At 37.3% G+C, this 22,055-nt stretch overlaps 5 protein-coding genes across 6 annotated transcripts; 2 read left to right on the forward strand and 3 right to left on the reverse strand.

Moving 5' to 3' along the window:
* Positions 1–1,662: 1,662 nt before the first annotated feature.
* Positions 1,663–2,791, forward strand: LOC148694027 (uncharacterized). Its single transcript, XM_088700583.1, has 3 exons — positions 1,663–2,027; positions 2,217–2,272; positions 2,368–2,791. Exons 1-3 carry the CDS (start codon positions 1,961–1,963, stop codon positions 2,479–2,481), a joined length of 237 nt encoding a protein of 78 aa, XP_088556709.1. The 5' UTR covers positions 1,663–1,960; the 3' UTR covers positions 2,482–2,791.
* Positions 2,792–4,950: 2,159 nt separating this feature from the next.
* Positions 4,951–5,750, forward strand: LOC137740270 (putative calcium-binding protein CML46). The gene has a single exon (XM_068480120.2). It carries the CDS (start codon positions 5,079–5,081, stop codon positions 5,706–5,708), a length of 630 nt encoding a protein of 209 aa, XP_068336221.2. The 5' UTR covers positions 4,951–5,078; the 3' UTR covers positions 5,709–5,750.
* Positions 5,751–5,894: 144 nt separating this feature from the next.
* EMB2744 (Pentatricopeptide repeat (PPR) superfamily protein) lies at positions 5,895–8,673 on the reverse strand. Its single transcript, XM_088700520.1, has 2 exons — positions 6,244–8,673; positions 5,895–6,145 (listed from the first exon to the last, which is right to left on the reverse strand). The coding sequence occupies exon 1, from the start codon at positions 8,563–8,565 to the stop codon at positions 6,361–6,363; it is 2,205 nt and encodes a 734-aa protein (XP_088556646.1). The 5' UTR covers positions 8,566–8,673; the 3' UTR covers positions 5,895–6,145; positions 6,244–6,360.
* Positions 8,674–10,854: 2,181 nt separating this feature from the next.
* LOC137740828 (expansin-A10) lies at positions 10,855–12,654 on the reverse strand. Of its 2 annotated transcripts, none has more exons than XM_088700111.1 (4): positions 12,607–12,654; positions 12,201–12,331; positions 11,681–11,969; positions 10,855–11,534 (listed from the first exon to the last, which is right to left on the reverse strand). In XM_088700111.1, exons 1-4 carry the CDS (start codon positions 12,651–12,653, stop codon positions 11,225–11,227), a joined length of 777 nt encoding a protein of 258 aa, XP_088556237.1. In that variant the 5' UTR covers position 12,654; the 3' UTR covers positions 10,855–11,224. The 2 variants fall into 2 exon arrangements, with proteins under 2 accessions (XP_088556237.1, XP_068336737.2); XM_068480636.2 differs by having other exon boundaries at positions 12,486–12,642.
* A 4,695-nt stretch (positions 12,655–17,349) lies between these two features.
* LOC137740284 (polypyrimidine tract-binding protein homolog 1) lies at positions 17,350–21,724 on the reverse strand. The gene is made up of 10 exons (XM_068480139.2): positions 21,316–21,724; positions 20,764–20,973; positions 20,263–20,325; positions 20,097–20,170; positions 19,888–19,983; positions 18,815–18,872; positions 18,610–18,714; positions 18,440–18,521; positions 18,241–18,353; positions 17,350–18,020 (listed from the first exon to the last, which is right to left on the reverse strand). The coding sequence occupies exons 1-10, from the start codon at positions 21,496–21,498 to the stop codon at positions 17,547–17,549; spliced, it is 1,458 nt and encodes a 485-aa protein (XP_068336240.2). The 5' UTR covers positions 21,499–21,724; the 3' UTR covers positions 17,350–17,546.
* Between the last annotated feature and the right edge of the window lie 331 nt (positions 21,725–22,055).

Genomic DNA, 22,055 nt, shown 5'->3' on the forward strand with positions numbered 1-22,055 from the left:
TTTAAGGTTTAATGGTGATCGTATGAAGGATTAATCTCCATTTCCTTTCACTACCTCAGAAGCTTACTAATAATAAGCAAACTTATCCATGTTAATTAGACCTGGTTTGGTACTGAGGTGATTCTGAAAAAAGCTGCTATAAAAAAAAGCTGGGAGCTGTTTTTGTGTTTGGTAAACACTCAGCTTCAGCTTTTTTTCACAGTTTTGGATGAAAAAAAGCCAAAAACAAGAAGCTGCAAAACCTAGCTTTGAAAAACCGGCTTTTTTTCACATCTGTTTTACATAAAAGTTTACTAAACACTTTAATACTGTTTTTTTTTTCAAAAGCACTTTTACAAAAAAGTTTACCAAACACTCTGCTGCTTTATTTCACAGCTGCTTATTCTCACAGCACAGCAGAAGCAACTTTTTTTCAAAGCACAGCAATACCAAACCAGCCCTTAATCTCTTGAAATTGAAAACAGATAAAAGAAGTCAACTTTCACAGTGTCTCAGGGTTTTTTTTTTTTTTTTTTGTCTAGTGTCTCGGGTTGTATGAAGCTAATTAATTTGATTAATTATTCAGTTCACTGACTTAATTCTGAGTTCAAATCTTCTGTACTTATTTTGTGTGGTCTTTATAATTAATTGGCATGTGTTAATAAGCTTAATCATTCTTCCTTTTATTGTCATACTTTTAACATATATCAATCAATGAGATAACCATAAACAAAACAAGTGCAGAAGATTTAAACTCAGAATTAAGTAAAAAAGATTGTGTATAATCCCAATGTCCTAATTATTAGAATTTGAGTACTCTCACAGCAGCTGTTTTGGGATTTTCTTTTCCCTGTAGCAAGGAGCCTAGGATTTGTTGCCTCTGATGTCTTTTGATTATCATCCCAAAATTGTTCCGCAAAGAAATATCAGGACGTTAAACAGAGTAGGGGGATTTAGCTCGAAGAAGAAACGAGTTCTTGATTTGATCTGCACCGGGGGTTGCTTCGATTAGTTAGTAATTTCGATTTTAGCTCCTAGTTCTGGAGAAGCAAACTTTAATGACAATTATTCTGTATTACATTGTTTATTTTTTTAAATAAAAATTGAGCATATTAGAAATATAATACAATAAATATGGTGCGAATAATAAGGTCTTTCTAGCATATTTTTTTATAAAGACTAGATAGAGGAAAGTGATTAACCTTAATAATTCCTATAAAATGATTTTTTTTATTTTCAAAATAACCAAATCATACCATATTTTGAACCACGTGAGCTCCAATACGGGTTATACAAAATTTCAGTGTCCAAATTTTTTAATTGTGTATGCGAATTTTGTCCACTAATCGTCAGATACACTGTTAAAGTTTATTAATAAATATCATTGCTTTACAAATATTAGAAAAAAAAAAATAGTACTAGAAAGATTTAGTGAGTTACAGTTGGGATATTCAATTCCCTCGATTAGTGTTGAAAGAGAAATGCTAAAGAAATTATTTTAAAAGTGATATTCTTTATAAATTCTCTAACCTTTTATGTTTTTGGTATAATTTTTATAACATTAACAATTAACGTTAAATTGTGAGATATCAAATAATCTATCCCACTTCGAAAGAATCATTTCTATAGTAGATAGTGTCCTCTCTATATTTCTCTTTTAATTTCGGGCAGTAAAGCATAATTTCTGACCTCCTCAGATGGTTGAGTATAACTAGGGTTCTTGAGAGTATCAACCTCCGTGCACCTTTATCCCCAGCCAATAATCTCCTCATACATATATTTTTTCAACGTATAATTTACCAATAATCTCCTTACTCTCCAAATTTAACTCTCTTGTGATCAGATCTGAAAGCTCATAAGTCGGTTTCCTGGAAACTCAAAAGCTCCAGCCTTTCGGCATTTCTTCCTCAAACCTTATCAAATCCCAAGTCGTTTTCAGAACTCTGAGAGCTACCCAATTCCCAGAATTCTGCAGGAAAAGATGGGTCGCCGATGGTTTCTGAGATTTCTCTTAGTTTCTTCCCTTCTCGCTCTTTTTTTCTCTCACGGTAAGCAACTCACACTAACGTTTATACTGTTTCATTGCAGCACTTTATATTCCGAGAACTGATTTCCGCACACTCATTTTCTTGTCCTGAAGTAGTGCGCAGAAGTAGAAAAGGAGCGTGCGGAAATCATATTCCAATATTTTTTTTATTCCCGAAAGGTGGATTCTGAATTTGGTTTTGTTTTTAAAGGATTTGGGAGAAAGCTGATGGAGACTGGTGAAGATTCTTCAGTTCTAGTCTTAAAGGCAAGTCATTGTCCCTTCACTTTTGTTGGGTACTTTTCAAATTTTTACTTTATTTTGGAGGCTGAAGATTAATCAATTTTCTGTTTGTTTCTCAGGAAAATCATAGAAAATCCAGGAAGATGATCACAGTGATGGATTATGCAGATCCAGAGCCGAATGTGAACCCGAGAACAGGGTATATCTTTACCCCTCCCCCTCAGCCCAACTAAGATGATCAAACTTTTGTGGCAAGAAATATAAAGTCATGTTCTTTAGTTTTCACTTTTTAGTTTTTTATTAGTTAAATTCATGGTGAAATGTGAATCGTTTCATTAGTTCAGGTTTTTTGTCCAACCAAGTGTGTCTTCTCTCTAAATTTTAGTTCTGAATGGTAATTTCCAATTACCATGTCCTTTTTTTCTTTGAGCATTTGTGCTATTTGTCAATTTTTTTTCCAGTATCGATTCAATTTCAGTCGTTCATATTCTGTAACGCTTCGTGCTTTCTACTATTGAAGAAAAATTGTTGAAACGGTTATAATTTGAATGTGTATGCTTTGCTTTTATTTTGTTGGTTAAAAATGTTATGAATGATAGAGTGAATACAATAATTTTACGTCTACACTCTAATGACGTAGTGATGAATATTGATGGATAAGTATAAAAGAAGTTGACCTTTTTGCTGAAAAGAGCAAATAACGAGGATATTTGACATTGATTCTGATGAAGAAATAAGCTAAAAGTGGATAGTTAAGATAACGGGTATGATAATTTCTTACATGATTTGTTAACTTGACATGAAATTATATGAAAATAACATGTTTCGGATCAATTTGTTAACAACTGAGACATTATCGAGTCACTTGAAGAACATGTTAATGAATCAGTGGGTCACCATATAAGATAACGGGTATGACTGGTAAATGACACGAACACGACTCGTTTGCAAAGTCTAGATTAAACATAACAATTTCTTGCATGACCCATTAACTCGATATGAAACGACACTACATGTTAACGAACCAGATCGTCATTAGGTCACCTGTTAAGAGCTCATTAAGATGATAAGTTTGACATGACATGATCCTTTAAGATAACGGGTATGACACGCAAACAATATGAACACGACTAGTTTGCCAAATGTAATCTCAACATTAGACTTTTTATTGTTTGTTCAGAAAGAGAAATATTCCTCGACTTTCAAATTCGAATCTCCTTTTCATACTTTAGATTATTAGAATATCACTCGAATAAAACTCATCGCGTCAATCCAACAAGTATGGGACTTTTAGTGGTAGACGTCTTATCATGTTTGGCGATATGGGTTTTGAGAAATTGGCAGTAGGGTCCTTGAACCAATAGCTACTGGGCCTATATATTGGGCCTCAGGCCCAAATAAAGAGGAGGCCTGAACCTGATTGAACGTAAAAACTACTGGATCCTTCTCGCACGTTAGAAAAGCCGACGTGTGCGGAATGTGCACCGACTAAATATCAACATGGAAAATTGCCTTTGAAACTTCAAAATTCCAAGGCCACACTCAAATTACAATTTCCACAACTTTTGCAGTTTTACCAACAAATAAAGTAACTTAAAATTTCCTAAGGAGTCCATACTTGACTTTTCACATATATAACATTTGCTTTTTCAGCGTGCAGGGAATATGACTTGGTACACCAAATGTTATAACAACTGGTTGCAATTTTTTTTTTTTTCAATTTTCTAACTAATTGATGGACCAAACAGTGCTTCTGGCATACTAAAAAATCTCTCTTAAGAAAAATGGGAAAAGTAAAACCACCCTAAAATATTTGAAAAAGAGTCTCAATTGACTAAAATAAACATGGTTCGCAGATGGAGAAAAAAAGCGTGCAAATATCATTTCCTTTGCAAATTGCATAGAATAAAGAAAATAACACAAAAGAAAAATTTATCAACTGCAATTAGCTGGTAAGCATGCTCATTATATAAAATCGCAAGTTGAAAAATATGCAAAAATAACTCATTTGTCAACACATTTTTATATCCCAATTAGCAGGAAAGTAGGAAGAGTTGTTTTCAAGGAAATGAGCAACTACTTTTCTTAAAAAAATCAGCGCACGGAAATTGAATGGCAAATAGTGTGAACCAACAGCCGCCCTAACCAAACCCTCATTTCCAAGAAACCCACTTCAGGAGATTTCTTTTCATTTTCTATTTCCTACTTGATTAACTAGTCAACCAGCCGTCTGATTCCCCAACACACAATCTCCACATACACCAAAAGGACACAGACTAAAGAAATGCAGTCCAGCCGGACCCACCACATCTCTTTCCAACAAAAAACAAAGAAACTTCCTTACAACATATATTATACCAAATGGCTAATATCTAGTGAACTTTAACAAAAAGCTTCCGGTACTATTTATTTTAACGAAAAACCATATTTTTACATTAAAAAGTCAATTCTGATACTATTCATTTTACCCTTTATTTTGTCCTCATAGTTAAAACTCAAAATTGTCAAGTCTTTTTTATTAGCTTTCTTAATTTCTGAGGTGATCATTTCTCCATCAACTTTCCACCATTTCTTCCCAAAGACCTGCATCAGCAACTCACAAGCAACTTCCTTGATATTGCGGGGCTTGACCACTTCGGATTTGATGGCTTCAAACACAAAGACTCAATCTTTGGTCCCTATAAAACACCTCCCCTCCTATCTTTCCCTCCACAAGTACGATCCTTAATGTAAATCAATACCCTAATCTTTTCTCCCTCTGTATTAGCTTTGTCAAACTTAGAGATCTCTAACTTGGTTTTCTAGTTTCTGCTGTTTATATCCAACATCCATGCTTTTCAGCCTATACTACTGTATTACAATGGAGAAGACATCGTCGTCGACTGATTCTAACTCTAACACATTACCCTTCTTCGTTTTGATCGATGCAATCTTGTTGCACGCGATTTCTAACTGCTTAAGTAGAGTTCAGAGTGTTTTTTCAAGGCTTCAGTCTATTCTCCTCCAATCCCAAGAGAGTTGTTGTAACTCGACAAAGGTTTTGGATCAGAAGAAGTTGGCTTCTGAGCCAAGGCGATCACAGATGACCTTTGAGAAGAGAGGTGATGATGGGAGTTTGAGAGGAGAAGATGTGCATATGGTGATGGGAGACTTGGGAATTTTTTGCAGTCCAGAAGGTGAGCAACTGTCGGAGACGTTTAGTTCCGATGAGCTTTCAGGGCTGTTTGATGAGAAGGAGCCGAGCTTGGGGGAAGTGAAAGAAGCTTTTGACGTGTTTGATGAGAACAAAGATGGGTTTATCGATGCAAGGGAGTTACAGAGAGTTCTCTGTATATTGGGGTTAAAGGAAGGATCAAAGCTAGAAGACTGCCAGAAAATGATCAGGACCTTTGACGAAAACGGAGATGGAAGGATAGGGTTCAATGAATTTGTAAAAGTTATGGAGGCCAGCTTTGGCTGAATCGTTTTTTTCTTCTATATTAAGTTTATAAGATTTCATGCATCTGTGTTCTGTACTTTAACGTCTTAGTATAGTTCTTTCTTACTAATGAAAACTTGAACAAAAAGAACCCTTATTTGACTTCTAACAGATACTATACAAGAAACTTTAATGCTGTTCTGATTGAATAGAATCTGCAACGGAAGCTGACAAATGATTAAAGGACTTGAAAACTTTGAGTTTTAACGATAAGGACAAAATAAAGGGTAAAGTGAATGGTATCAGGATTGACTTTTTAGTGTAAAAATATGGTTTTTCGTTAAAGTGAACACCACCGAAAACTTTTCGTTAAAGTTCCCTTAAATAAAACAAAGTACCTGAGCTCCAATTCTGATAGATGATCGTCTGAGTGCAAAAAAGATTAGTTCCCAATTTATATGTGAAACCGATTTATTCACCTGAAAGGTAGACACTCAATCAAAATCTTTAGCCATTGAAAAAAATTGCATAGGAGCGTGAATTTCATAATCTTTTTAATAAACTATTTAGTACTTACATAGCATGGACCTCTGCAAAGAAAGCTCAGAATGCTTAGGTTGTCATGGAGTAATCTCTATGACACATAAGATGTTTCTTCTGTGGTAATCCACTCTGATTAAAGGTTTCACCGTTATCACCAGTAATCAGCACAAGAACATCTCCCATCCTGAAATTGGTGGAATCTATTGGCATCTCTAACAATTATCAACCTGTTTGTGACTTTTGAAATAAGTTTCACGGCAGCATGGCAATCATCGCATATCCTCAGGTTCTTAATAACACGAATGGGTGCATTTGTAGGCGTTTTCATGAGGCCATATGCTATAGCCAACTTCTCACTGTGATAACTAAGATAATCTTCCTTCTGCTCATCCTCCACATCATGTAGTACTGCAGCAATATCTGGTACATATCCCAATGGTTTAATCTTGGCCAACAATTCCCCGACCTTTTCATGTATCTGACTGGACTCTGGATGCATGTTATCATCTGAAACAAAGATATGGGTAGTATTTCTTATCTCCACCCAGCTCACCCCAGGTTCTTTCTTGATGTTTCTTTCCCTCATCAATTTCCGAATCTTTACAACTCCATCCCACCTCCTTGCCTTGGCATACATATTTGACAATAGCGTATACGTTCCCACATCATTGGGGTTCATTTGCACAACAACCTCTGCTACTTGCTTACCTAAACCGTAATTCCTATGTACATGACAAGCATTGAGCAAAGTTCGCCAGGCAACAATGTCCCACTTGACTGGCATAGTCCTCATATATTTCTCAGCTTGATCAAGTTGTCCAGACCTGCTGAGGAGCCCCACAATACAAGTATGGTGCTCTAGGCCAGGTTCAATGCCAATCTGTTTCATTAACTGGTTCAAATAGTAGAATCCTTCCTGCACCAAACCCAAACTCGCGCAAGCAGAGAGAACCCCTACAAAAGTAATATTGTTAGGACATTCTCCTGCTGCCAACATGTCTTGAAACACATTTAGTGCTTCCTTGCCAAGCCCGTGATGGGAGAATCCAGATATCATTGCATTCCAGGTAACAGAGTCTCGACATGTCATATCCAAGAAAACTACATTTGCTGCTTGAATGTTGCCACACTTGGAATACATATTGATCAAAGCATTCCCAACAATGACATAGTCTTTGAAACCCGACTTCTCAACACAGGTGTGTAGTAGGTCTCCCTGTCTTAGCGCAGACAAACCTGCACTCGAGTTAAGCAAGACAGCAAAAGTATATTCATTTGGAAGAATGTCTTCATTTCCCATTTTCGACAATACACCTAATGCATCCTCAAAATACCCATTTTGGAAATAAGCAGCCATGATTGCCGTCCAAGAGACTATGTTCCGTTCTTGCAAGCGATCAAAAACTTTCACTGCGTTCAAAACCTTACCACATTTCCCGTACATGTCAATCATTGCACTGCTAAGAAAAACATCACACTTTATATCATTCTTCAACATTTGTCCGTGAACTTGCAAACCCAATCTTAAATCCTTAAGATGGGCGCAAAGGCCAAAAACAGTAATGTATGTAACACTATCCCAATCCATGCACTGGCTTGCCATCATGCCTAACATTTCCATTGCTTCTCTTACATGCCCATGTTCTAAAAGCCCATTTATAACTGAATTATACGAAAGGATATCACCACCTGGCACAGTGTTCAAAACCCTCATAGCCGATCCCACTTCCGAACAACTCGAATACATGTGAACAAGTGCATTCTTAACATACTCATAAGACAGCAACCCGGACTTCAACACATAGCCATGACACTGCTTCCCCTCTTCAACTCTCCCACTGCCAGAACAAGAGGAAAGAACAGTGGCAAAAATGTATTCATTCGGGCACAACCCGTCCACCGAAACCATTGTCTTGAACAAGCCAAGAACTTCCAATGCCATCCCATTGTGTAAATACCCCGCCATCAAGGCACTCCAAGAAACCACATTTCTCTTGGGCAAACAATCAAACAGGTGGCGCGCAATTGAAACTTGGTCACATTTTACGTACAAGTTGACGAGAGAGTTTGCTTGAAATATATCAACGGATTTGGAAGGTTCACCGGAAACGATGAGATGGGCATGGATTGTTTTGCCTGTTCGTAAGTTCTTGGTATCGGCTGCTTTCTTCAAAAGCTTGACGGGGTCGTCAATGGAGGCGGGTACGAGCTTTGGTTTGAATACATATGGCAGGTGTGAGTTTCTTGAGAGTTTTAGATTGGGCATTGCTGCTATGACGCTCTGCATCCAAGTTTTGTCGCCGTTGGATTCAGTTTTATTGGATTCTGCTTTTGCTTCTTTTTGTTTTGCTAACATTGGGTTGGGCTCTGAATTTGTAAGAGTATACCACCATTTTATGGGCTTAAGCCCACTTGCATCAATCCCGAAGACCACTTCATCTGCACGCCACTTACCATCAAATAGACCTCATGTATCAAATTGGACCCATGAAATATCCCAACACAAGGGTCCCTGTTTAATCCAATTCATAGATTTTGTTTGATTTATTCAATTCAATGGTGATAAATGAATAGTAGTATATGAGAAATTAAAAAAAAATGTGTGAAAACAACATTTTTTTTATTAATATTTCTCCCAACACGTGTTACATGTAGCATTTATTCGAGAGATATCAATAAAGGAATATACCGCTAGTTGTACTTAAGAATACCCTTGAACTTGGAGAAAATTTTCAGTATGCTTAGACACGGGGTGGTACATCACATGTCATTATATAATTGAAGAAAAAATTTATTGTCTAGTTGTTGAATCCCACATCGTCCATACTTAAAGATAAGTAATGGTTTAAATATCATAACTCCACTCTAACTAACACCGAGGTCTTTTATGATAAAACTCCACACCTGACAGATTGTGCAGATGGTAATTACCAAGTTGGGGACAGTATCGGTGTTCTTGGAAGTGGGCCGTATGGCCCGTCTCTCTGATAATTCTACACTAGTATCCTCCACTTGTATAATGACTTTGGTGTACTACCTTGTATTCTGGACACACCGAAAATCCCTCCTACACTTGAGTCAAAGGTCAAGTCCCAACCAACAAGTCTTTGAAAAAAATCAGTCCACTCTACTTAAAATAAGGGCCATTAGTTGTGTTGAATGGGAAACTGTTAGATCAGCTGCGCATGCTCGTGTGAGTCGGCTTTGGACGTTGTTATTTTATGATTTTATAAGCATGGTCAGATCCGATCACAACGCACAGTTAATTCTAGCATTTCTGGGAGTTGCATGTTGCTGGCATTGATGATCAGTGGAACACTATCGGCTTTGTGATCTTGATGGCCATACATGTCATGCAACCAACCAGCTGGTGAGCTGGCTCACACAGTTTGATGAAACATTAGGTGCCCTTTTACTATCACGCACCATAAGTCCATAAGGACCTACAAACTAATCATCAATGCACTCCAAATTCGGATCAAGTAGTTACCCCAAATCTAAGTCTAAAATCGCCACAGCTAATGCCGTGAGAAAATCTGCCGCGTAACCGGTTCTATCTCCCACAAGTCACGGGATAAGTGTTTTTCCTTGGACTTTATAAAATTGCAAGCACCAAAAATTCCAAAAGATTCGAGCTATATATATATGTCAAATGTGGTTGTCCTGACTTGAAAATTTGCATCGCAGTTTGGTATCTGCATTCTGCATACAGCTTGCCTAGATGTCAATGTGGTTGTGACTTTGATGTGATACAACTTACCAGTGCAATTACGAGATAAATGAAGGTGTTCAGAATAAAGCATAAAAACATATATTTGGGAATCCTAGCATACAATGAGGGATATATTGTTTAAAATTAACACTATACAATATATTTAAGACATTAGCATACAACCGATATATATTTCCTTCTCATGATATAAACGTCACGTGGTGATAAGTATAAGGAGATGACAGCCATGAATCTCCCTTTTGTATTAGATCAGAAGTCCTATAGAGATTAATTGTAATCAGAAGTCCTCACTTTTACCTACCTTAGGACCAAATAAAAAAATGTAATCAGAAGTCCCATAGAGATTAATTGCAGCAATTATTTGAAACCCCAACCCTATCCCTATCTCTTATTTGAGCACTGGCTCCATTAATGTGTTATAGTGTCGGTGTCTTTGCCTTCCATATCTGTTACACCAAAAACATTCCTCACTTTTACCTAACTGAGTTAAAATCTTCTATCCCATAAAGCACTTTTCAACCACTCAATGAATGAATGGAGATTGGAGACACCATGTTCTATTCCATTCGTACTTTCTGTTGTTTTTGTTTTTAACAGTTGAGCGTTTAAAATGGATGATACATGACAAAATATACGTACTCTCTTTTGGGGTTTTCCTTCTTTTTTCGAGGCATAAGTTAAAGATTTTTCTTTCAGACAAAGTAGGCTCCATCTTTTACACTCAGTTATAATCTTGAATGTAATTGTAGATCTTGACTAGGTCAATTCGTCAGAACAGTGTCCATGCTCTTTTTACACTGTTCGAATTTCGTCCATATATTAGAGTAGTTTAGATTAATATCCGCGTTGAATGTAATTAAAAGGGGCGCAATAGTCAGCCCAAGTTTATAACATTTGCTAATCTGGTAGTAATTCTTAAAAAAAAACCCCTCTTCTTTTTATTATTCATAACTTCATGAATTAACAGCGGGTGGTAAATTTCCACTACCAGACTGCCTTACATACAGATTCTCTCTCTAGCTAGATCTCTCTCTCTCTCTCTCTCTCTCTCTAGCAGATATGGCCATGAGGCTTCAGCATAATTCCAGCCATGACCTGCAAAAACTCATAAATCTATAATCTAATGAAAAAGGTCACTCACTTTGAAGCAAACCCTTTCCATTTTTACCTTATAAGCAAACCTTTTTCATCTTTTACCCTTACATTTTTACCACATGTAGCTAAACAAACTGGAATAGTAAAACAAGCTTTTTTAACCACACACAAAGAGATATATAATTAACTAATAGAGAAACTGTCTCCCAGTATATGTCTGACCAAATGACCAATTAGGAGGGGCAACATTGTAAGAAACCAGTCTGCGGCCATCACTGGTGGTCACAAGAAAGGAGAGGCTTTGTCCATTGAGGTAAGAATTGCTCTGCCAGTTTTGGCCCCAGTTTCTTGACATTGCTTGCCACCGAGTCCTCGAGCCCTTGATGGCCACAGATTGCACATCACCAGCACCACCAACGTTTGTCACAAGGACTAAGTTGAAGTAAGAGTGTCCATTGACTGTGAACCTTATGCCTCCTCTTCTCCTGCATCTAACCCTACAAAACACATCGGAAAAACAAGTCGGAAACTTGACAAAATAAAATATAGTAATAATAAGTGGTTCCACTACTAATAACACCTAGACATTTTTTGATAGAACCCTAAACTTTGCTGGATTATGCATGTGTAAGATTTAATTTACCTTCTGTAGGAAACTGGGACAACCCCGGCTTTGTATTGAGCAATGCGGAGGAAGACAGGCTGAGAGAGATCAAAGTGTTGCTGGGGAGGGTCGCACCAGCCACCTGGTGGGCAGAAGTTTGTGGCAGTGACTATGATGGAGCCAGGGAGGCACCACTGTGGATCATTCACACACCTGATCTGATAGCATGCTCCACAGGTCAAGCCATTGTTGAACAGTGCAGTGCTTAGAGCTGCTGTGTTAGTCCCATAACCCTGGCTGTATAGGTTCCCATATCCACAAGCCCCTCCTATAAAATTAATTGCTTGCCCAAATAAGTAGAGTAGAAATAGCAGAAAAGTATAAGTATTACTTTTACCATAAGTGATTAGACAGAGCTGCTGTTATTGGCACTCCGAAATAGTCATCATGCAGTTTTGTCTAATGAAAATAAGTAACGAATGAAGGAGTACATTATGAATATTTTATAGTGCTAACAACCGTTTGGTTGATTAAATCAAAATCATAGAGCGAGGCATACCCATCGTGCCGGAAGCATCACCACCTCCATAAAAGGTTGCATGAGCATTGGACCAACCTCCATAGTAGCCATTAACAGAAGAGACAAGTGAGAGAAACCCAATTACAAGAATCGTCAAGGAAGCCATTTTCCTGAACAAAAAGGAGAGTACGAAGTTATGAACTCTTCTAGCATTAATGTTACTAATATTTATATAAGAAAACTAGCTAGTAGTAAATAGTACACTACTGTATTATTTATGAGAAAATGAAATTATGAGAGAAAGAGGAAAGAGAGAATTATTACAAAGAGGAAATTATGATATGATGAAGTTTGAAAGGATGAAGTAGTGAGGAAATGAAGAGGAAGGGAGTGGGGGTCTGATAGTTTTTGAAGAAGAATAAATAGAAGTCAGTCAACATCACACCTGAAATGACAATAGCTGACAATTTTAGAGCTGTTGGGACCATGCATGCTGCTAAGTGGTTTTGGGGACTCTCACGATATCTGTTGTTTGTAGAATCAATTAATGCAGTTTTTGGGGACTGAGAGAGTGGTTTTTAGGGTTCAAACCGCGTGGTTTTCAAGTTAATTTCCACCATTTGGCAATTGCCGTACTGAAACCAATGTGCGGCAGTGGCAGAGAGTAAATTTGGCTCAACCCTCCTAGTAACAAGATAGGAGAAAATTTCGATACAGCTACATAATTTTAGGGCAATTCTCATAACGGCTGGGACTAGTGTGGAGTTCGATACAGAACTAAATGCATGGGGGTATGCTTTGTGAGAGATACCCTACGAATACGTTTGGACACTCATTACCTGCTCAAAATTTTATCCTCCCATGGTAAAATAATCTGGTCCTGAAGACAAGGTACTGAAGATGGTAAATTTTTAGGAGCTACTCACATTTACACTTAATTTACCTGCCACGTGGAATTTCCTGTCCAAATTAACTCCAAATTTATTGATATCAGTTCATGTTTTCATTTGCAACAAAGTTCACCTTGCTGTAGTTTTTTTTTGCTGATAAATTCCGTTCATTCCAGACCAACCATTGATGGGTTAACAACAGCAAATGTATAAATTATATGTTTCATGTTTATTATCTTCTCTTTTTCAATTGGTTATATAGTTCATCGGATCTATTGCTCTCATCACATGAACCTGCCATCACATGAACAAGAAGATACATACCATTTTATTAGCCAAACTATATATAGATATAGAGTGAGTGACTTTAAAGCTATGGGGGTAACCTTGTCCAATACATATGGTGGTGTGTAATAGAAACAACCATTTTGCAAATTAAGTGGTCATGCATGTGGGTTTTACCTTTATGTCCAGAAACTTTATTCTGCATCTGCACCTGGATTTGATGTCAAGTTCATAAAGAATTGAAACCTTGTCTAGTCGAGGTGAAAACAGAGGATCTTTGCAAGAAATTTTGTGGGCCTTAATGCTTTCAGTTTTCTCGTCTCAGTGATCGATCTACACCAACGACCTTATTATCATTAGATAATATATATCATAACGCTAATTGTTCCAAAACAAAGAATTAGGGTTTAATATGCATAGATCGAATTGGCAATGACTTATTATATGTAAGTCTGCCGTATATACACTAAACAAATAATAAATCGTATACAAATTTCAAGATTCAGTACTCTTTTATCCTTTGTTTAGTGTACCTTCTGTCCTATTTGTGCTCATTCCCTAGTAAAAATCAACTGAAGCTATTCTTTTGTTAGTGTAAACTGTGTGATCGGAAGTTGTTTAGATTGCTCTTCATGGTCAACAAGGCAGAGGCCAAGGCTTTCACCAATTGCACATGTCGGAAGACAGATGTTAGCGTATGTCTGCACCACTCACTCACTCACTCTGCATCACACACACACACACACACACACACACACACACACATATATATATATATATATATATTATATGAGGAGCTTGCTTTTCTGGATATTTGGACACTTGCTTTCTGAGCCATGTTGAACAGTTTTGCAAATTAAGCTAAGCCTACCAGACAGTGGCCTAATCAATCACCCAACCCCAAGTGTTACTGTGTTAGTACGCATCATTTTCACCATAACTGAACTCACAAACCGCTGAAATCAATGGCCAATATTTGCGACTGATGATGATATGGACAATAAATTGTTGCTAGGGTTTGATGCATATGGTGCATGCTTCCGTTATCCGTGCATATATACTTCTCGATCACATGCATTTGCGTTTCAAACGCCATGTGATGGCAATTCTCCATCATTAATTTGACAAATACCTATTGAATGTGACGTAACGTGTAATACATATGCATGTGCAGCAACACGATAGAAACCCTACCATCAAGTGTTGTACATAAACGTCTATCTCTTCTCACATAACAGTTAATACATTAAACACATGGTGTTGCATAATGAGAAAGAGACAAACCCTAATTTGCATGTCACGATGTGTATATCTTTCACCTCACGTGGCACATGAACAACAGAATTACAGATACTGATGTATATATATTTTCTGAATGGTAAGATTACGCTTCTCCATTAATAGCACAAGTATGTGCATCAGACCCTAGATTACACTCCTAAATTAAGCCATTAAGTTAGATTATACATGCTAATTTAACGGTATGTATATCAACAAAAACAAAGAGTAGTATAATGTATAATCAAGTTCGACCAGAAACCGTTAGACTATATTAGACCATATCATAGTTAGATATTAACCTCCAAATCTCCAATGCACAGCTAAATATATCCAGAAAGTTCGTGGCTCCAGTTAATTAATCTCTTGTGTACCTCCGACCGGGCATATGACATATGGATTGCCTAGGTGAAATCGAGTAATAAACGCAAAACATGTATGTTCTATCTCCTTCATTGTCCTTCATTTACATCACCAAAAAGGTAAATTACCACACTACTAATTTGGAGCTTCTTATTTATATGTTTTGTTAGTTCTAAGAATTGGATTTACAATGAGGTAATTGACCTGATTCTCATTCTTTACTTCCCGTTATTACTAAGTTTTCAATTTCTTACTCCGCCATTACTAATAAGTAAACACATCATTAGTCAATTTCTTGATCATGCTCAAGTTTATTGTGACCATAACAAGGGTATGACTTTTGACCAACTATATATATAGTTCTCGGTCTACTTTCTCTTTCTAATGTTCAAAGCTTTCTAAGTTCGGTCTCCCCTCCCAATTGATTTTAAAAATAAAAATTAAAAAAAAAAAAAAAAAAAAGGTTTTTTTAGCCAAAATGGTCTCTGAGATTGTCATATCTCCTCACTTTGGTCCTTCATTGAAAATCAATAAAAATGGTACATGAGATTGTACACCATCAATCATTTTGGTAATTCTATGAAAAACTCCGTCAAATTGATGGTATTCTTATCAAATCAGCCCCTCCAATTAAACGGGTGGTTTATTCAATTTAACAGAGATTTTTTATAGGACCAAAATGATTGACATTGGACAATCTCATAAATCACTTTTATCAATTTTAAATCTCAGAAACTAAATTGAAGAGTTATTACAATCCTAGAAACCATTTTGAATATTTAGTTAACTTTTGATATTTCTAGTAAACTTTTAACTTGGCATGTGGTACAACATCACCAACCCACATGGAGGAACCATATTTTTAGCCAATGCTGCATAGTAAATTAACATGACCAGAATGTCACATATGTATATACGTGAAAGAACTTTTCTTAATTATTTGAGTTGATTTTGGTAGACCTTGTATGAAATTGCAAGGACAAACCAACTAATTGACAGCATCTGGATGCTTAAGTGGTACGTACAATTTTAAAGCTGTGGGTTTTTCCTTTGATGTATGACTTATTCTTAAAACTTTTCACTACTGATTAATTAAACATTTATAATACTATGGTAGCGATTTATGCGCTTCATTTTCACTTTCTACATCTTCATCTTCCGTTTCTAGCTAATGGATTAGATAATCGATGAGAATTAATGAACAAAATAAAAAGAAAGAGTGCAGAAGATAAAAATGGAATCGTAAAAATCACTCCCGTAATACTTAACCATCAATGGGGATTTACAATTTGCAATATACTAATTACTAGTAACTCTACAGAAGTATTAACTATCAAGTAAAGATTTGCCATGTTCCTGAGATGATAAACATCTACTGCCGACATAAACAAAGGCACATGTGTTCTCTTTTCCTACCTCCCCTTAAAAATGCAACGAAAGAAAATGACTTCCATGCATGAAGATCACAAACTTCGATTTTTGATTAATGGCAAGACTAACAAAAATTACAACCAACGAAAAAACAACGGTAAGATCGAAGCTAATCGTTTCAAAAATTTTGGGCACAAAACGATATACAACCAGTTACAAGACAGATTCTTTGAATAACGTCATTATTGTATAGCAAGTGTACTCATGTGGTGATATACTTAACGCTAATATCTGGCTTTCTGATACATGTTTAACTAGGATGTTTTGCAGCATTAGAGTTTGAGCAAAGAGTTCAATCTTGTTGACTTTTCAACTAGATTATCTTGAGACAGGTTCACATTGGGATGTTTGAGATCCGACAGCTCTCGAGCTCTCCAGTCACCATCGAGGCAAAATCTTAGGCGCAATCAGTGTACGTTACTTTATAATCCTCGCTCGAAGAAAGATGGGCACAAGGAATAGACGCTCGGTTGTACTCAAGTTTTTCTCCGCCATCCGGTTTGATCACGGAGTTTGATCAACTTTAGGTGCGGACCCACATGCCCCACTGGTACTGCGAGAAAGTTGTTCGTGTTGTGTTGAACCACAAGCCTGCACAACTCTCTTGTTTTAAATGAAGTAGGCCGACCCAGAAATTGACCTTACATTACAGGCTTTTGGAATTTACTTGGTTGGTTGAATTCTCCATAGGCTTCGTGGAAATCGTGAAAATCGTATGCTACCTGCCCACAGCAGCAGTGGCTGTCAGCGTTGCGGTCCAAATGAATCGTGCACCATCATGCTGAAGATTAAACACACGATAATGCATGATTCACTAAGAAAGCCGTCGCAGCAGAATCCCAAGAATAAGTTAACGGGTCATCGAATTTTTGTTAAGCATATTGAAACCGTTCTCAGGTTACCGGGACTTCAAATTGAAGGTGCGGATACACACAAAAATGTAATACAGAAACAACATAATATATATGGGCTATTCAAACTAAAACCACAAGAACAGGTTCCAATCAAAGCAGGGCAGTGCTGAGTTTCACACTGCAAATCGAATTTGGGGTTGGAGACATTCCCAACGATAAAAAAAGCACAAAAGATGAGCCTGGTAATACCCAGCATTCGTTTATAGAAAACAAAACACTACATCCTATTGGCCGTAGTACGATGGTGAGGCACCAGGAGGCCGAACCCCTGGAGATGAAGCACCACCACCGGGTCGCACATTGGGTGGAATCCCTGGTTGAGACATTCCCCTAGAAACGATACCTGAAGCAGTTGGACCTGATTGGAGAGGCGAAGAACCCGCTGGCATTGCTGCAGAGTAATATACAGGACCAGATGATGCCTGGTATGTTTGACCGGGAAAGGTGCTAGGAGCTGAAACAAACGTTGATCTGCCTGCCTGCATGGCTGGATCCCATGATGAGGGTTGTCCTGGAGGACCTGGAGGAGCTTGGGCCTGCACAGAAGCTGCACCACTGTACTCATTGCCATGGTACATTGGAGCAGCTTGAGGATTCTGCCAAGCACCAGGAGGAGGACGAGGGTAACCAGAAACTTGTTGCGCCGCAAGTAAACTAGCATCTGGGATCGTATAGTCTCTACTTTTGTCGCTATACGCCTGCAAGTAAGAATAAATACATGCAATCAAAATCTCAGGAAAGATATTTTGGGAATGCATTGAGATAATCAGATGGAAAAGTAAGTGTCAAGAAGCATACATTTAAGGACCAAATCGTTTTTCGACCAAGAACAAATCCGCTTTTTCTTCTAAGGATGTCTTTACAATTTCCTTATTTTTATTCTCATGAACAGATTAACTCAAAAACTCACATTTATACCTTTACATTGAGATCAGTATGACGAGAGTATGATAGATGAAGCTTACAATAGCCACCATCATATATGCAATGTCCCTCTAGAGCTTCTCTGGCAACTGCTGCTGTATTGAGATCTGAAAATAACAACTCAAAAGTTAGCCACAGCCGAATTCTCAAAGATCAGTAACAAATCAAAGAGTCGTATTGAAAGAGGACATACCAGGGTATTGAACTAATGCTTGTGTTTGACCATTCTTCTCAAATATAGCAATTTTTTGGACAGTGCCAAACGCAGAGAACACCTGTAGCATACAAGAAAGAATCATGATATCTACAACTCCTCTTAGTAAATTGAGCACTTAAAAATACATGAAAGGTGAAAACCCTAACCGTGTGAATAACATCCACTGTGACAGCATACTGCATATTTTCAATTGAAGCGAGAAGCACGTTACTCTCCAGCTCTTTCTTCTTTCCATCAGGGCCTACAGTAGGCTGGAGACAGCAGCAAATTAGAGCAATGTTGGGCTTCGGTAGTAATATCCAATACTACATAATATGTGTTCAAGTAAATATTCTAAAAACAAGAAGATACCTGCATAATTCCCTCTATTGCAGTAGGATTTACAGGAAGGAGCGGATTTGTATAGTCCCTACAGGATCAATGCAACAAAAATCATACAAATTAAGCCAAAACTACATGCGTGAACTGATGTGAGAGTGTAAAAAACTGCCTCAGAGTAGAAACAAGTCCGTAAAGCCAATTTGAAGCCCAAACAAAAAGGTAGATATCGTTTTACAAAAAAAAAAAAAAAAAAAAAAAGATAGATATCGAATTGAAGAATGCTTATTAAGAATGGCCATGATTAAATGATAAAGACAAGGCATTAACACCATAATAAGACAGCCAAAAAAGCTAGAAAGATGATGTTCAGTGAAGTTTGATGATCAGTGGCAGTGTTGTTAATCACCTTGTTGTCCTCAACTTTTAGATATACTATTAAATTCATTAAATACTGGAACGATTAAGTCAGTATTTAATTCTCATTAGTAGACAATTTGGGTTCTCTAAAATACATTACAGATACTTTCTAATTGTAGAATGCGAAGCAATCATTTAGTATAAAGAGGAGTATGTTGCAAATACAAGACACTGACAAGAAGCCACCCCAACAAGAAAAATGTGTTGGCAGATACTTTCTAATTGTAGAATGCGAAGCAATCATTTAGTATAAAGAGGAGTATGTTGCAAATACAAGACACTGACAAGAAGCCATCCCAACAAGAAAAATGTGTTGGCAAAGAAAACAGAAAAATGTGTTGGCAAAGAAAACAGAAAAATGTAGAGTGTGACAGTGTAAGATCAAGGCAGACGAGAACATTTCCGACAATATTAAATGAGCAACACTAACTACAATGAAATTAACAAATACATAAGGGCCAATATGTAAGATCAAGGAATTACTAAATGGACATGACAACACATCTGTGTTCTGGCTACCAGGCTTCACTAATCCCTAGATGACAAAAGGCACACACCAATTAGCATTTGATTTAACACGCAATAAAATCAACTAAAGAGTGTAGAAATAGACACAATCGGAGACAGAAAAATGAAACCAGCAAGAAAAAAAGAAAGATTATTGGCCTGTTGGTTCTGTTTCTTACCTGCTTCGGTGAGACTGGAACTTGATGTTCAGATCAGTGTGTGCCGAATAAGAAATACGTAAGTGGCAGGAACCGACATGCTCTGGAAGCAAGTACCTGAATGCAAAGCATTACATGCCAAAATTAGCAACAATACACACTATTCCAGATGTACTGATCTCTATGAGAAAAATGATGGTGGGAGGAGGGAGCATATGGAGATTGCTTGCCTGGGTATGCTTCTTCCATCCAACGCATTCCTTGCCATAGATGCAGTGCCAGCGTCACTGAACTGAATCAATGCCTGCAAAATTAAAATGAGAGAGTAAGAATGAAGCACAAAGCATCTCGATTACAAGTCATATGCAATACTAAGAAAGATCATCCAATACAAACCTGGAAGCCCGCTGCTTTTTCAAAAGTAGCAATCTTGTGAACAAAGCCAAAAGCAGAGAACACCTGAAAATTGGTTCAGTTCATCATACACGTATTACATTGATACTAACCGGAAACAAGACAACAGCTGAAACCCTCCATGATGAAAATACTATGGGCAGCAAAAAAATTCCAAACAGATGAGTTAAAGTGCAGAATGACACCTGTGCATATATGCGTGACCTTAGAAAGGAGTATGACGTACATGATAATAATTCCAAACTGCTTCCAACAAAAGAATTTAAATAAGAGGCATAACCATCTGTGATTCAACTGATTTCAATAAAAGGGGCAAAAGTAAAATCTGCTTTACGTAAATTAAATGTAAATGTTTATCCAGAAACCCGTGACTGAGAAAACAACTCAGCATTTCATGATCTCTAGACATGTAACAGGCAGGTTGAAACAAGGTTTTGCAATATATTATAAGATATGCCCAAATGTTGGCCAAAATACACTTACCAAGTGAATAACATCAATGCTCACATCGCCGGCTTCAACACCCTCAATGGTTACCAACAAGACATTTCCGGGTACGTCTCCCGGACTTTTGTTGTTGACAATTTCATGTCTATTTGAATACTGAATGTAAACGGTTTTACCACGGACCTGCGCAGGCTCCGAGGATGAAGCATAATACGAAACCATATTTATGGCCTGGTTTAGGTCTGCCTGCAAAATTGATAATCACATTCATCACCATATAAACATTGAGCGATGCGAAAGATATACCATAAAATTCTTGCAAGAAATAAGAATATTCATACATATTAAGCAGCTAACTGGATAACCCTGAAGCCATATATCATAAATTTTGGAAATTTTTAGTGAATTTATAACAAATTTAATGGCTTGTATTAAATCTTTACAAGAAATAAGTATACTCACACAAATTACGCAGCTAACTGAAAATTCCAAAGCTAAATATCATAAAATCTGGAAAATTTAATGAATTTATTAATAAAGAAAATACAAGACTGAAATCAGAACGGAGAAAGGTGAGAAGGAGCATACGAATTCGACGAAGGCCTGATTGCGATTGGCGCCGACATTACACTTGGTGTTGACGATCTTGCCGAAAGGTTTGCAGAGCTCGATGAGCTCCTCCTCGGCGCACTCCCACGGTAGGTTGCGGAGGTGGAGCACCTTCGACGGCGTCTGCGTGTACCGGAACTGCGGCGTACCCGATGTCGACATAGGGCATAGAACGGGTGGGCCAAGTTGGATTGGGGGTTAGGGTTTGGAGAGAGATAGAGAGCGATTGGGGTGATTGGGCGTCGAGAAAGTGTGGGAGATTTGACCGTGAAAATTGTGGGTTTGGGTCGTATTGGGTGGGAACTCGGGTCGTCAGGTGGGAGGATTTTTATCGATAACAGACGGGGGTAAATCTGTCTGCGACGCGCGTCATGTCCTCGTGAACGCCGTTTTTGTTTGGTGGAGGGGGCTTTTTTGTTAGGTAACGCTGTGTTACTATTTATTTAAATTATATTTTATGAATTATATGGTATGATTGTTAATTATTAAATTATCAAGTGTTTTTTTTTTTAATGAAAATAACTGGTAGCAAGTTACTTTCTCTTCCTTAGAAAGTAAATGTTTAGATTTTGTGAGAGAAAAGTAAATGTTTATATGGTTTGGGAGATAATTATTGTTATTTATCCTTGAATTCTCATCTTGAATTAATTTTTTTATTACATAATTTAAAGAATAGAAATTGATAATTATATTTGAGAACTAAAAAGAGGGGCTCCTAG

Source organism: Pyrus communis, chromosome 9 (assembly GCF_041283825.1).
Source record: "Pyrus communis isolate YQ-2024b chromosome 9, ASM4128382v1, whole genome shotgun sequence".
In the NCBI taxonomy this organism is placed as follows: Eukaryota; Viridiplantae; Streptophyta; class Magnoliopsida; order Rosales; family Rosaceae; genus Pyrus; species Pyrus communis.

What these genes read in the sequence shown, in the direction of transcription:
- LOC148694027 (XM_088700583.1), top strand. Translation starts at nt 1,961, where the DNA reads ATGGGTCGCCGATGGTTTCTGAGATTTCTCTTAGTTTCTTCCCTTCTC. An exon ending in CGCTCTTTTTTTCTCTCACG is followed by an intron (nt 2,028 to 2,216) that starts GTAAGCAACTCA and finishes TTGTTTTTAAAG; the next exon opens with GATTTGGGAGAAAGCTGATG. An exon ending in CTTCAGTTCTAGTCTTAAAG is followed by an intron (nt 2,273 to 2,367) that starts GCAAGTCATTGT and finishes TTTGTTTCTCAG; the next exon opens with GAAAATCATAGAAAATCCAG.
- LOC137740270 (XM_068480120.2), top strand. Translation starts at nt 5,079, where the DNA reads ATGCTTTTCAGCCTATACTACTGTATTACAATGGAGAAGACATCGTCG.
- EMB2744 (XM_088700520.1), bottom strand. Translation starts at nt 8,565, where the DNA reads ATGTTAGCAAAACAAAAAGAAGCAAAAGCAGAATCCAATAAAACTGAA.
- LOC137740828 (XM_068480636.2), bottom strand. Translation starts at nt 12,601, where the DNA reads ATGTTGACTGACTTCTATTTATTCTTCTTCAAAAACTATCAGACCCCC. An exon ending in CATATCATAATTTCCTCTTT is followed by an intron (nt 12,332 to 12,485) that starts GTAATAATTCTC and finishes CTTTTTGTTCAG; the next exon opens with GAAAATGGCTTCCTTGACGA. An exon ending in TGATGCTTCCGGCACGATGG is followed by an intron (nt 11,970 to 12,200) that starts GTATGCCTCGCT and finishes TTAATTTTATAG; the next exon opens with GAGGGGCTTGTGGATATGGG.
- LOC137740284 (XM_068480139.2), bottom strand. Translation starts at nt 21,498, where the DNA reads ATGTCGACATCGGGTACGCCGCAGTTCCGGTACACGCAGACGCCGTCG. An exon ending in TTCCAGTCTCACCGAAGCAG is followed by an intron (nt 18,873 to 19,887) that starts GTAAGAAACAGA and finishes TTGATCCTGTAG; the next exon opens with GGACTATACAAATCCGCTCC. An exon ending in CAATAGAGGGAATTATGCAG is followed by an intron (nt 18,715 to 18,814) that starts GTATCTTCTTGT and finishes TGCTGTCTCCAG; the next exon opens with CCTACTGTAGGCCCTGATGG.